The sequence below is a fragment of the Ammospiza caudacuta genome, chromosome 17 (assembly GCF_027887145.1).
Source record: "Ammospiza caudacuta isolate bAmmCau1 chromosome 17, bAmmCau1.pri, whole genome shotgun sequence".
In the NCBI taxonomy this organism is placed as follows: Eukaryota; Metazoa; Chordata; class Aves; order Passeriformes; family Passerellidae; genus Ammospiza; species Ammospiza caudacuta.
In genome coordinates, this window is record NC_080609.1 from 898,707 (window position 1) to 913,424 (window position 14,718).

General features: G+C 54.5%; 1 protein-coding gene across 1 annotated transcript; it reads left to right on the forward strand.

The window, feature by feature from the left end:
• Nucleotides 1-11,880: 11,880 nt before the first annotated feature.
• Nucleotides 11,881-13,725, forward strand: LOC131565404 (PHD finger protein 7-like). The gene is made up of 7 exons (XM_058816271.1): nt 11,881-11,923; nt 12,248-12,339; nt 12,425-12,526; nt 12,834-12,958; nt 13,035-13,197; nt 13,287-13,393; nt 13,608-13,725. Exons 1-7 carry the CDS (start codon nt 11,881-11,883, stop codon nt 13,723-13,725), a joined length of 750 nt encoding a protein of 249 aa, XP_058672254.1.
• Nucleotides 13,726-14,718: the final 993 nt, after the last annotated feature.

Here is a 14,718-nt window from a genome sequence, read left to right on the forward strand (position 1 = left end):
GACAGCTGGGGCCCTGGGCAGAGCCCTGAGAGCCTGGTCTGCCCCCAGGGAAGGAGAAGCAGCCCCTGGAGAAGCTGTACCGCGTGGGGATGCTGCTGCTGCTGCTGCTGCTGCTGCTGGAGACAGCGAGGGTGACATCAAGGATGACAAGCTCTTCCTCAGCCTGGCCACGGGAGGCTGAAGGTGATGGACTTTGATTCTGGCACCTTCTTCAAAGCCAAACTCCACAGGGAATTTGCAGGTGAGTCCCCACCCAGGGAAATTCTGCCAGATTTGGGCATTGCCCAGCATGGCAGGGAAACAAAGGCTCCCCCTTTGCTGGGGCAGATGCAACTCATTCTTCAGTGGCTGCCCAGCTGCTTTTGGCAGGGCTGGGGCATGGGCTGGGGTGGGTACGAAATGGGAGTGGGCTCCTGGCCCTGCCAACAGCCCCCAGCACCCACCGTTCCCCGGGCTGGGGCTGAGGCAGCGAGCCCGACACAAACAAACCCCATGGTGGGAGCAGAGGTGGGGCTCCAGAACCAGTGCTGGGGCTGCTTTGCTGTGCAGGCAAGGAAGGGCTGGGCTGCTCCACTGCCCTTGTTTGCTTCGGGGTCACTGTGATTTTGGGGGACAGTGCAGGGGGGAAGAGAGAAAGTGTGGGCTTCCCACAGCCATGGCTGGGTTTTTCCCTACCATGTAGGGGTTGGGCCTTCCTCAAGGGCCTGACAGAGATAAGAGTTTTTACCGTTTTTCTTTTTTTCCCTTTTTGTCTCCAAACTCTTTTCAATAATGTGTTGTTTGTTATTCCAGAGGAAGCATTCGAGGTGGTCCAGTGTGGATGGGGAAGTGCTGGGGAGCAGCTGTGGCGTGGATGGGCCGTGCCCTTGGAGAAGGCTGAGGCCATGGTTTGGGAGCAGCTTTTCTTGCAGCCGTGGCTTGCGTGAGGTGGGTCCCTGTGTGCTTGGCAGGGTGGGATCAGAGCTTTTGGGAGCTGGCAGCGAGCACAGGAGCATCCTGCTCTGGGCAGCTGCTGAGGGCTGGATGTGCCCTGGCTGGCTGCAGGCTGGGCACATGTGCTGCCCTCCTGCTCTGTGCCAAAGGCAGCAGGGATGGGCAGCTCTGGGCACAGCTCTGGGCACAGCCAGCATGGCCTGGGCACCGCAGGCCTTGGCACAAGGGCACAGGAGCCCTCAGCTGACGGGTGGTTTCTGCTTTCTCCCCTTGCAGCCGGGCTCTGTGGGTGCTGAGGCTGCTCTGGGCTCTGCCAGGGCTCTGCTGGGCTCAGCCCTGGGCCCAGCTGGGCTGGCTCTGCCCTCACATTGCTCTGACACCTCTGCATCAGATGAGCCCGTTGTCAGCACAGCGCCTGAGCTTTCTGCTTTGGCAGGTGAGTGAGACTCTGCTGCAGGCCCAGAGATTGCAGCTGGGGACACACATCCAACTGGCAAGGACCCAAACTCTCCACAGTCCCGGCTGAATGCCTGGATCTGCACAGGGTGTTTTGTCTGTCCCATTCTTCCTTCTTGATTGGCTGGAATTGTGCAATTGCACTTTCTTCCTCCTCTAGCAGTGCCACGAGTGGGCCAAAGCTGGCGAGTGGGCCGTGCTCCGGAGGCAGTGCAGTCTGGAGCTGGTGGATGGAGAATTGCCCTTCTGCACTTCCAAACCAGAGCAAAAAGCCGTAAGTGGGACTTTGTGACTCTAAGAAACTCCTGGCAGTTTCAAAGGGAATGTGCAGCTCATTCGCAGGGTGAGAAGGAAGATCATCTTCTAAAGGATTTCGGCTTTGACAGAGTTTCCATTCCCAGTCCTGCTTGGAGCTGGAAGGGCACAAACAATTTCCTCTTGCTTCGAGCAGCATTTCAAATACCAGTGTTGGGAACAAAGCCCAAAATCTTTTAAAAGGCTGCTGAGGTCAGTAAGATGGATCCATGCCATCAGCACACTTACAATGTAAAGAACTGAGTTCTCTTTTGAAAAAGATCATGTTTTGGTTTTTTCACTAACATTGTGTTATGTTTTTTCACTAACACTTGGATTTTATTCTTATCTTTTACAATTTACCTATTTTTTTCCTTTTTCCTTTTTTTTCCCTCTAAATAGAAAACATGTCCTATCAAAGGAATGTCCTTTGCTCCTGGTTCCCGTGTGGAGCAGCTCCCTTCCTGCTGGCTGAGCTGCTCAGGCAGAGCCCGGCAGCTCCTGGCCCTGCAGGGCTGAGGCTTTTCCCCGTTGCTGGGCACAGACTGATGGAGCAGCACTGCTGAACACGGGCAAACACAGAGGGACCAGCAGCAGCTGCCTTTGGCCACCTGAGGCTCCAAGGCCCAAACTCTGAGCAGCCAGGGCTGGAAGAGACTGGCAGGATCTGATCCCTGACTCTGAGCCAGGGCTGCACAAATGACCCCACAGCAGCAGCAGCAGCAGCACATGGAGCTGACTTTGAGCACAGCCCCTGCCCCTCTTCCCTCCCGTGTGCAGCGGTGTCACAGCAGCCTGAGGCACCTGGGAGCCCCCAGGGCCAGCAGGGACTGGAGATGGCAGCCCTGGGCTCCTGGAGGCTGTGCAAGGAACGGAGCTGGGCACTCCCTTTCCTTGGGAGCTTCCAGATGGAAAAGGCTGCTGTGCCCAGGCAGCTGCAAGGGCACAGAAAGGAGGCTCTGGAGCACTGGATCTGTGCCAGTGCCACAGTCCTGGGCAGCAGCCAGCGAGCCCTGGGGGAACAGAGAGCACAGCAAGAGGGACAGAACCAGGCAAGGGCAGAGACTGGAGAGAGCCAGGCCTGGGAGCAGGAGCAGCTGCTCCATTGCACTCTTGGAGAAAGCTCTTGGCTGGTTCAAAGCGCTGAAAGGCGTGAAGGGCAGAGAGAGGCCACAGCAAACAATGCTCCTGTTTGCACAGCCTCCCCTCTCCGTGTCCCAGAAGGGATTGCATGGACTGTGTTCTTCTCTCCGAGTCGTCTCTTTCAGCATGAGCAGGTCAGCACCAGGAGCTGAAGCCTCAGGCCACAGGAGCTGGGCAAGAGGGAGCTTTTGGAGCAAAGGAATGCTGCTAAAATAGCCCCAGCTGAATGCAGTGGATATAATCATGGAATCACAGAATCCTTTCTGTTGGAAAAGCCCTCTGAGCTCACCCAGTGCAGCCGCTCACCCAGCAGTGCCAAGCCCAGCACTAAACCACGTCCCTGAAGTGCCAAGGCCTGGACACCAGCCCTGAGTGAGGCCTGGACAGCAGGCCCTGAGCCAAAGGTGGCCTCTGGATGAACCTTCCAAGCAAAGGTTATCTTTGTATCTGCTCCCTAATGAAATGTGCATGGTTTTTAGCACTGAGATAGATGTAGCCACTCATTAGTGAAACATGTATTGACCTTTGTGTATTTAGAAGCCAGACAAGGCCATGAAATCTGACATCTGGCCTTGTTTGGGGCTGTATGGTCAAAGTCACCTCCCTTGGTTCCTCCTTGAGCCCTGGCCAGGCTTTGGGAGGGACCCAAGAGGAGGATGAAAGCAGATGTTGCCACACTAGCAGTGCTGTCAGTTTGTTCATTCAGCACTGTCAGAGCTGGGCCCTCTCCCAGAGGGGTTGGAGCCTCTCCTGGGGCTGGAGGCACCTGCAGGAATTCCCAGTGCCCAGGAGTGGCTCTGCAGCCCTTGGCTGTGACAGCTTCCCCAGCTGCTGTGTGGGTCTGGGGGATGGTAAAGGCTGAGGGTAAATGCTGCTGGATCTTTGTTAATCACTGCAGGCAGTCTTTGGTGGGGATGGTTGGGTGCATTGCTGAGCTGCTCCTTTTGTGATTCTTTGCTGCTCTGAACTGCAGGAAATGACACTGATTCCTTCAGCTGGAGTCTGTGTCTGTGGTGCTGACCCTGCCCACTGGTAAAACAAAACGGGCACAGGCTGGCCAGATGCCAATAAAATGTCACTTGTTCAGTGTCAATGTGAGGAATCAGTCCCATCAGAAATTGCCAGCTGGGAAGCCCTTCCCTGGAGTTCCCTGGCTCTGGAGTGGGCTGAGGTTGGAGCCCTGTGGGAGTAGTGGGGCAGTCGGGTAAAAGAAGCTGCACACCTGGATGGCTTCAAATGCATCCAATAATTGCATATGGAAAAGGAAAGAGTACATAGGAAACAGCACCATCAGAAGAAACAATTATGGTTGGAATGATCCCACATGGAGCAAGAGAAGAAGGTTTTAGTCTTGAGCTCCGATGCATTTGTGCAAGTGAAATATCTATATACATAATAATTATATATGTATTTATAGTATAATAAGACTTCAATATATCTATTTTTATATATTTATTTATGTCTGTATCTATCTATATTTCTATATCACTATCTATGTATAAAATTATATAATAATGTGAAATAGTGCTGACAGCAGTAATTTGGTATCTTTGGCTGCTCAGGGATGTAACACTAAATACTCTACAGAACAGGATTGGCCAGGACCCTAATGTCAGTGGTCAACTTTTTGAGATTGTATACAATGAAAAAGGGAGAAAGGGAGGAAATTGGCTATTTTTGCAGGGTTTGCTGATACTGTGATGCAGAGTGCTTTGTCTGTTCCTGTGAAAAATACATTGATTTTGCCTGCAGGGTTTTTCATGTACCAGATTATGCACAAGCTGCAGGATTGGTTGCATGGGTGAAGGGGTTGTTAAAAGAGCAGTTGGAAAAATGAGGAGATGGGAACCTTTGCCCATGGAGAACCCATCTCCCAGATGTGCTCCATGCCCTTCACAATGGCCCACGGGGGAAATGGAACCCCCTGGGTGTGCACGGCTGCCCCCAGTTTGCAAATCCAGCCCTGGGCAGTGAGACTTGGGCTGCCTGGGAAATTGTTCTGGCTGTGATGGCCCCTGGCAGGGCCAGCCCAGAGGCTGCAGGGCTGGGCCTTCATGCATTGGAATTCATTAGGAGAAATTCAAAGCCAATGAGAGCTATCAATACTGAAACAGGAATTCAGATTCCTTCAGGACACTTTGATTTGGTAACTGCTCCCTTGGAGCTTGGCCTTGCAAAGTGTTCCTGTCATGGCAGGAGGAAATGATGCAGAATATCAAGGAGAAATTACAGTAATTCTGTAAACAATAACAAACAAGATTGGATTGTTCAACCCCATGACAGGGTAGCACAATTACTGATTTTGCAATTTTAAGAACGATTGTGAAAACAGGAGATCCACCTCCAGTCACCACCATTTGTGGAGATAAAGGGTTTGGGGGCAGCAGCCCTAATAATGGAGCCAGAGTGTGGGTCCAGAGGCCAAAAGGCCCTCCCGAGGCAGCTGAAGGAGCAGCTCCTAGGAAAGACAACTCTGAGTCCTGAACCCTGGGCAGGAACAATGGGAATATGTCCCTGCAGCCAAGGATTCTGTGTGAGAACAAGTAGATCTGCCAGGATATGGTTTTACACATCCTGCCAGAGCAGATCTCCCTGTTTCCCCCAAGGGCCCCTTTGGGAAATGCTCTGATCCACCCGGCTCCATGGGAAAGCTGCTGTGACACTGAGGGACTTGCACAGCAATTCCATCCAGGAGCCTGGGTGCCCCTCAGGGACTGGGACCCGGCCCCTTCCAGCCAGAGGGGAAAGGGCCCCCCAGGCCTTGTTAGCCACAGACAGCATGGTAAAGCTGAACAGCAAAGGGCCTGGGGGCATTATTCTGGAATTAAAAAGGTGCCAGCTCCAGGGACAATAGAATTCTTGTTCCTAACTCAAATGAGATTGAAAAAATAAGAATGAAGAACAGTGTCACTGAAGTACTACTGATGTCTGTAAGGTGTACGTTTATAATCAGCCAGAATCTTTGTCTGCCACAAACACCTCTGGTGTTTCACCAAGGGATTGGTCATCAAAATGTAATGATGGGTTATGATGTATTGCTGAGCTTCTTTTGTAATTCTTTGCTAATGATGATGAGCTTTGCTGAGCATATCCTTTTGTAAATCTCTGCAGCTGTGCATGATATAAATGACACAATTCCTTCAGTTGGTGTCTGTGTCTTTGGTAGTGACCCTGCCCACTGGAGAAACAGGGCCCCCTCTTGCCTAAGTGTTACCTGGGAAGGCAAAAGCCCTCACTCCAAAATTCCCCCTTCCTCCCTGTTCCCCCCTGCCAATACCCTGAGCATGATGTGCTCTGCTCTGGGCTATGCTCGGGGTCAGGTGGGGTCCCCTGTCCTGGCTGTGTCCCCTGCCCAGCTCCCCCGCAGCCCCAGCCCCTCCCCAGCGTGGCTGGACGAGGGGCAGGACAGGCCTTGGCTGTGCTGCAGCTCAGCAAGAACAAAACCATCTCTGCGTGCTCAGCCCGTGCTCAGCACCCAGCCCAGCAGTGTCTCAGTGCCAGGGGCTGTGCCCTCAGTCCCTGCCGGGGGTTTCCATGGCAACTGCCAGGCCAGGTGACCCAGGTGTCCCCCCAGTGCCGGTTGCCATGGAAACAGTGCCCAGCCCTGCCCCTTTCTGTCTGGCTGACCTGGCCTTTGGCCCTGGCAGTGCCGGTGGCTGCTGGTTCCTGGTGCCTGAGCGGCCAGCGCGGCACAGGGCAGGTGGCCATGGCACAGCCCCCAGCAAGGGATCCCCTCTGGCTCTGGGCACTGACACCAGCCCTGAGCAAGGGGCCAGGGCAGATTCCCATGGCCATCAACCATCACAATGGGGCCGGGCATTGGTTGCCATGGCACCAAACCAAGGACCGGTCCCCGTGGACGTTGCCATGGCACCTGGTGGCACCAACGAGTGTCACTGCAATTGTACCTGGAACAGCCCTGGCACCGCTTTGTCCTGAGGGTTGCCATGGCAGCTGAGGACAGCAACAGCTGGGGCTCTGCAAGGGCCCTGGGGCAGACGGGAAGGAGCAGCAGAGCAGGGGCTGATCCATCCCCAGTGCGCTGCACAGCCCAGGGCAGCATCCCAGAGCATCCTGATGGAGCTGCCAACAACATCCCCCCTCTGCAGCCCTGGCCTCTCCCCCAGCTCACACAGGTGCCCCAGCCTTGCAGGCACAGACACGGCAGCACTGGCTCAGGAGCCCCTGTTTGCATTGCACAGAGCAGGGGCAGCACACCCATGCTGTTGGTGTGGGGACATGAACCTGAGGGAGCTCAAATGCCATCAGCCCCTGGGGCCAGCAAGGGCTGGGGGACACCAGGGAAACCACTCAGCTTTGTCCTGGCCTCTGCACTCAGCCAGAAAGTTTGTTCCCATCAGCTGGGAGTTCCCTGTCCCACTGCAAACGCTGTTGCTCAGTGCCAGGGCTTCCTGGCAGCCACTCCCAAAATGCCCTGAGCATTTCCCTTGCTTCACCTTGGCTTTCTTTACTCTTCCTGATACAAATTTCTTCTAATTCCCCACCCCAGGGGACACAGAACTGCAAACAGCACTCGAGGTGCTGCCCAACCAGTGCCCAGCACAGGGAAAGAATCCCTGCCCTGCTCCTGCTGGCCACACCATTCCTGATCCAGGCCAGGAGCCATTGGCCTTCTTGCCCACCTGGGCACACTGCTGGCTCATGTCCAGCCTGCTGTCCATCAGTCCCTGCAGGTCCTTTTCTGCCTAGCTGCTCTCCAGCCACTCTGTCCCCAGCCTGTAGTGCTGCAGGGGTTGTTGTGGCCAAATTGCAGGACCCGGCACTTGGACTTGTTAAACCTCACCTTGTTGGATTTGGGCCCTGGATCCAGCCTGTCCAGGGCCCTGTGCAGAGCCCTCCTACTTCCATCCTCTATCAGATCCAAACTCACACCCAGTTTGGTGTCATCTGCAGATTTGCTGATATTGGACACAATCCCCTCATCCAGACCATTCCATGCAGACATTGGAATCCACGCTGGCTGGCTCTGACCCTTCGGCCATCCTGTGGGTGCCCTGTGATGGCACTCAGGGTGATCTGTTCCATAACCTTGCCGGGCACCCAGGTCAGGCAGACAGGCCTGGAGTTCCCCAGCTCCTCCTTCCAGCCCTTCTTGGGGATGGGCTCACACTGGCACCTCCAGTGCTCTGGGACCTCCCTGCTGAGCCAGCACTGATGGTAAATGATGGAGAGCAGCTTGGGGAGCCCATCCACCAGCTCCCTCATCCCCCTGGGATGGATCCCATCTGATCCCACACACCTGTGAGCATCTGAGTGGCTCAGCAGGTCACCAACTGCTTCCTCCTGGATTCCAGGGGCTGTTCTGCTCCCTGTGCCCATCTACCAGCTCAGGAGAGCACTTGTCCTGAGGACAGCCTGCCCTAATATCGAAAATTGAGAGAAACAAGATGTTAAGTAGCTCTGCCTTCTCCTTATCTTTAGTTACTATATTCCCCACTGCATCCAATAAAGAGTAGAGGTTTTTCTTACCCCATGTTTTGCTATTAATTTAATTAACGCCCACTGAAGGCCAAAACAGAAAAGAAGGACTTACAAACACACTGGAATGGAAACACCGTCAAAGGAAATCCAATTGGAGGAGAAAAAAATAAAATTTTGGGAAATTGAGTGACTCAAAGGAAATGGCCCGGGATTATATCAGGTGCAGAGCAAAGGAGCAAAACATGCCAAAACTAAGCTCACACATGTTGCAAAAACAGGGGAAAAAGTCAAGTCCCAAATTTTCTTTTTTTCTCCTCCAATTGCAATTCCTCTGATGGATCTCCATTCCAGCGTGTTTGTAGGTCCTTCTTTTCTGTTTTGGCCTTCAGTGGAGATCAATTTTGGCAAGCTTTGCTGCATATGCCTGCACTTAATGGCGTATGGCCCGCCTGCATTTTGATGGCTTTGACTTTGGGAAAGATTTTTTTCTTTTTTTTTTTTTTTTTAAGTATCCATGCCATGTCCCTCATATCTTGCCCCCTAAGTTGTGTCTTCCTCCTTGACTTTTTCCCCTCCTTTTGCAACATCTGTGAGCTTAGTTTTGGCATGTTTTGGTCCTTTGCAATGCAGCTGATTTCCTCGCAGCCTATTATTTTAAGACACTAAAATTCCCAACTTTCTGCTTTCTTCAATTGCATTTCATTTGAACCTATCTCCTTTCCAGAGTCTTTGTAAGCCTTTCTTTTGGGATTCGCAAGATTCCTTTTCCCTTCCCGAAAGGAAATTTCATTTGCTTTTGGGAAGGGAAAAGGAATCTTGTGATTTCAATGGGGACTAATAGAGGAATCTTTGGTGCATGTCTTTGCCCTTGATGGCATGCCATGCCTTTTGATGGCTTTGACTTTGGGAATGATTTTTTTCTTTTTTTTTGTTGTTTCATGAACTGTCCCTCATATCTTCCCCCCTAAGCTGTGTCTTCCTCCTTGACTTTTCCCCCTGCTTTTGCCACATCTGTGAGCTTAATTTTGGCATGTTTTGCTCCTTAGCAATGCCCCTGATATAATCCCGGGCCATTTTCTTTGAGTCACTCATCTTCCCAAAATTTTCTTTTTTTCTCCTCCAATTGCAATTCCTTTGGTGGTATCTCTATTCCAGCGTGTTTGTAATTCCTTCTTTTCTGTTTTGACCTTGCTGGGACCAGCCTTTTTTGCCTTATTCCCCAGTGACCTGGCAGAAGGGACGGAGTGTTCCCTCAGCATTTGCTGATGGGACAGAACTGGGAGCTGGGGCTGAGGCATCACAAGCCTCTGCTGCCCTTCAATGAGACCTGGACAGGCTTGAGAGTTGAGCAGAGAAGGACTTATGAAGTGTCATTGGGAAAAGCCTCTAGAAGAGCTTCAGGCTTTGTAATTACCAGGCAACAGAAGTGTTTTAGTATAGTGGAGTCTGTAACGTTTTCTTTTAATGTCCACTCAGGAAAACCACTGCTTCTCTGTATGTTCTTTGTATGTACATCAAGAAAGCCTTTGAGAGAAACATGAAAGAATTCAAAAACTTCCCCTGATATTATTTGAATTTTCACGATTTTCTGGAATGCCGGGAGAAGTGTAAGAATGCTAGAAGCAAAGTGAAAGCAAATCAATAAATTTTTAAAGAATCAGAACTATTTCTAGTTTGTTCCTTGAAGAAGTTGTCAAACAAAGTCACTTTTGCAATCCTTTGAAAGATCTTATAGGAAAAATCATTGGCCAAAAGTGCTGCTCTGTGTTTCTGAACAGCAACATGCATTTTGTGTTGATGCAAGGTTTGTACCAGGGTTTGGGGTTTTTGTGTGTGTGTGCTTTGAATGCGAGTCTTTGCAGGACTATTAATAATTAGACCACGTACTGAAGAGAACATGTTACTGTGTTGTGCTGTTCAGTGCTGAAGAGGGTTGAGACAGAGCAGGTAGCTCTGTAGCTCTGTGTCTGTGTGTGACTTGCATGAGCAGCACGGGAGCAGTGCCCAGGGCCTGGAGAAGCAAACGGGTTCCCGGTGCTGAGGACAAGGTGTCCAGAGCTCGGGATTGTCTGGCCAAGCTCTTCTGGCTCCTTGTGCTTCGAGCCCTGGCCGGGAGCCCTGCAGAGCCCCAGGTGCAGCTTCCTAACTTCCCCCCTCTTCCTCTGCCTCCTCCCTGCCTCCAGGGTAAAGGCACTCCCTGGCATTGCACTGGCTGTGCCTCCCTCCTAGACCAGTGAAGGGATCGTTTCCCAGCCAAGGTGGCTCTCCCATGGAGACAGGAAAATGGGCAAACTCCTGCTGCCCCAGCATCAGGCAGGTGCAGGGTGTCCTTGCCTGTCAGCCCCTGCCCTGCTTCCCAGAGATGCCACTGATTGTTCCAGAAGTCATGGATCTGCATTTCCAGGAGCATGTTTGCAGAGACACGAAAGAGAAAAATTGACAAGAATTGTTTGTGCTTCTCTTCCTGATTTTTTCCAATGTATTTTCTAGTAGGAAAGCATGGACCAAACTGGCAAAGTTCCTATAATGTAGGAAAAGCATCCTCCTGTATTTGACTTGAGTTGAGGACAGTTGCAAGCTCTCCTGTCAAATGTACACAGAAAATTCTCAGTGAATTTGCTGTCTTTCTGCTGAGTCAGTATAAAAGATGAGGTTTCTCAGAAGCTTAATACTAATTTTTCCATTTATATGGAAAGTCAAAGTTGTTAGTTCATATGATGGCAGGATAACGGAGGCAGCTGTGGTGGTGTCCAGGTTTATCTCCTGTACCCAATGGTGATCAGCAGCAGCATCAAATCAGGTTCATCTTAGTTTTCTGCAGACAGGTCTTGATGAAAACATCAGTTCACGTAGAGCAGGGTTAGAATCCCTGCAGTGCAGTTGACTCCGCACGGGCTCTCTGGGCCACCGCCTGCCAGGGGCAGAGATTTCCCTTGGCCGGGGCCGGAGCCCTGGCGTGGCAGTGCCTGAACAGCACCTCCCTGCCTACAGTGCCACCCTGGCTGGCTGCCCCAGGGCCTGGCATTTGACCCTGCACTTGCTGCAGGAGTCCCAGCCCTGCTTACACCCTGAGCAAACGCTCGGACCCATCTCAGAAGCTCGGTGCCCGAGGGGGCCGCCACAAGTGGTTGCCAGGGACCTGGGGCCATGGCTGCCCTGATTTTGGGTACACGGCGCTGATGTCAGAGTGGCCATTGTGACCTGTGCCACCAAGGCCACAAAAGGGAACGCGGGGCTCAAGCCGAGTGTCAGTGCGACCTGACAACGGGAGGAGAAGGTAGGGCGGGGATGTGGCTGCCCAGGGACCAGAGGGGCCCCACACCTTGGGGCTCTGGGCCTGTGCTGCAGGCTCACCTGCCTCTCCCTTCCCAAAATCACAGAATCAGCGGAGGAACAGCCAGAGGACACTGCAGTGTTCCTCAAGGCGACGACGGGAGGAGAAACAGACAGGAGCAGGGCTCACGCAGGGCTGAGCAGGGAGTAGAGCCTCGTGGCTCTGGGCCTGTTCTGCAAACTTCCCCCCCCTCCCTTCTTTCTCCCATAGAGAGAGAGGAACAGCACCTCGAAGTGACCACGTCCCTCGAGGAGACAGACTCAACGTAGACAGCCGCCATGTCTGACAGAAAGCAGGAGGGTCCTGGTGCTAGGGAGCCAGGTGAGGGCAAAGCAGCCCTCTGACAGCCTGGCCCAGGGGCTCTTGTGGTAGCAGGCAGCGCGGGGATCAGAGCAGAAGCAGGGGGAGGGAGGAGCTGCTCAGCCATGCTGGGGCTGGGAGCCTCCTTCCTGCCCAAGTGGGACCCAGCTGGGCCAGGGGGCAGCTCCTGGGACAGCCGTGCCCACAATGGCCCCTGCTCTGCAAGGCCTCCAACCCTGCCCATCAGCCAGGCAGGGACAGAGCAGCCTTGGGGCCGATGCTGCTGCAGGTTCAGAGCCCCGCAGAGCTGCTCATGCCCGGTGCCATTGGCTCTGTCCCCTGCAGCCTGCATGCTGTGTCGCCGTGCCGAGGCTGACCCGGACATGTGCGGTGACAAACTGCAGAAGGGTGGGCTCTGTGCCCACGTGTTCTGCATGGTGAGTGGCTCCGGGCACTCCCTCCACCTTTGCAATGGGCAGCTCCTGCCGCCCTCTCCTCATCAGCTTCTCCCCTTGGCTGCAGTTCTTCGCCACTCTACTATTTCAACAAGAGACGGACCGCGGGGGACTCATGGGCTTTCTCCCTCGAGATCTCCTAATTGCAGTGCGGCGGGCGGCACAGAAGGTGAGAGCCTGACAAGAGCAGGGAGATTTGTGCCTGGCGAGGTTTGCCAGAGCTTAGCCCAGACTGCAGGAAAGAAAGGCCGGCCCAACAGCTGGGAAAAATCTGGCTCCCAGCAGCTCTGGCACAGAGGCCCTGCCACAGGAGCCTCCCTCCTCCAGCTGGCGGCTCTGTGGGCTGGGAGCCGGCAGCGGCCACGTCCTGCGCCCTGCCTGAAGCCCTGGGGCTGCCTGGGGAGGCCTCGAGGCTGCTGCTGCTGCTGCTGCTGCTGCTGCTGCTGCTGCTGATGTAGCTGCTTGGCTCTTTCCAGCGCTGCTGCGTCTGCGGCCAGAGCGGGGCAACCATCATGTGCTGCAGGGAGCACTGTGACAGATGGTTCCACCTGCCCTGTACCAAGGAGGGCGGCTGTGTCAATGTATACGTTACTCCGTTCAGGTACCTCATCGTTCTTTATGGCCATCCCTGGGGAATGATCCAGCATTTCTCACTTTCCCCATCCCTTTGCCCCCAGCTCTTTCTGCCCTGAGCACCGTCCAGAGCAGGTGGTGGAGGCGACTCCTGAGCCAGACACCGTTTGCCTCATCTGCCTGGAGCCTGTGGAGGACAGAAAGACCTTCACAACCCTGGTGTGCCCAACGTGCAAAAGGGCCTGGTTCCACAGGGACTGCATCCAGGTAGGAGCCCTCCCCTCAGCCCCGGGGCACAGCAGGTGCTCAGCAGCAGCAGCAGGGCCTCACTCACCCTGCCTGTGTTTGCCCTGCAGGGACAGGCCTTGCGCGCTGGTGCTATGTATTTCCAGTGCCCCCTGTGCAGAGACAGTGGGGAATTCCCTGTTGAAATGTTCATCCTAGGGATCCGAGTCCCCTTCAGGTTGGTGTCCTTCTGCCTGGCCCACCAGCCAGGAGGGTGCAAGTGCTGTGCTGTGCCAGGCCCTGCCCCAGGAGCCCTGGCCCCGCTCTGTCCCGTGAGTCTGGGCTTCAGCTTCACCCCCAACTTGGAAAAGTGCTGGAGAAAGAGCTGGGACACCCCGGACCTCCGTGAGGGAGAGCAGCAGAAATTCATCATCTCTTCCTTTCTCCATCAGACAGCCAACATGGGAGGACAACGATGCCTTCGCAGATCTAGGAGTGAGGCACGGCCAGTGCAACGCCAAGGATTGCCTTTACCCCAGAGGCAGGGAGGAGGCAGAGGAACAGGGGTAAGTTGGGAAGCTGCACCTGGGGCTCTGCAGGGAACCTGTGTCTCGGCAAGGGCTCAAAGTGGGAAGAAGCAGAAGCGCTTGGCTAGACAACCACGTGCTGGTACACTTTGTTCTCAGTGCTATGAGCTTGTTTGCCTCCCCAGGCCCTGGCAATTGCTCCTGTGCTCCTCCTGTGCTGCTGAGGGCACCCACAGGCGCTGCTCTGGCCTGAGGAACAGCACACAGAGATGGGAGTGTGACAGCTGTGCTGGGCTCGGAACATGTATGAGTCAAAGTCCCCGGTGTCCCTGGGCTGGGGGCAGTGCCCAGGCCGGGCTTGGCAGAGCGCAGCATCCACTGCTGGAGGGCTGGGGGCACTGCTCAGGCCTGGCCTGGCCGGGGCCTGGGTGATCTTTGACATTCCTGCTTGCCCTTACAGCCTCCAGGGATGAGTCAGAGCTCAATGGCCCCAGACCGGCCAGACAGTCAGGACTACAATCTGCTCATGGCTGGTCAGAACCTGAGGCCATCAGCCCCAGCTCCCACAGCCCTGTGCCATTGGTGCTGGTTTCCCCACCTCCATCTCCAGAGACGGGCAGCCACAGCAGGCCCCAACACGCAGCATGGCAGCAGGCGCTGCCATCTTCCTCACTGGACACCAGCAGCATCAGCAGATCAAGGGCAACGTGCAGCACGTCCCCTGACCCTGAGGACAGGGTCCATTCCAGACGTGCTGGGCCCGGCCACAGGAGAAGCTCCTCTCGCCGGCAAAGTTGCACCCAGAGTCCACCTGTCCGGTCCAGGAGTCGCCGTGACAGGAACAGTAGGACAGGGCCAAGGGCTGAGAGGCCCAAGCAAAGGGAGACACCATCACAGACATCCCCCAGACGCAGGCGCTCCTGCCAGCAAGGCTGGGCCCAGAGTCCACCTGTCCGTTCCAGGAGTCGCCGTGGCAGCAGCAGTGGGACAAGGCCAAGGGCTGAGAGGCCCAGGCGTAGGGGGACATGGTCAGGGC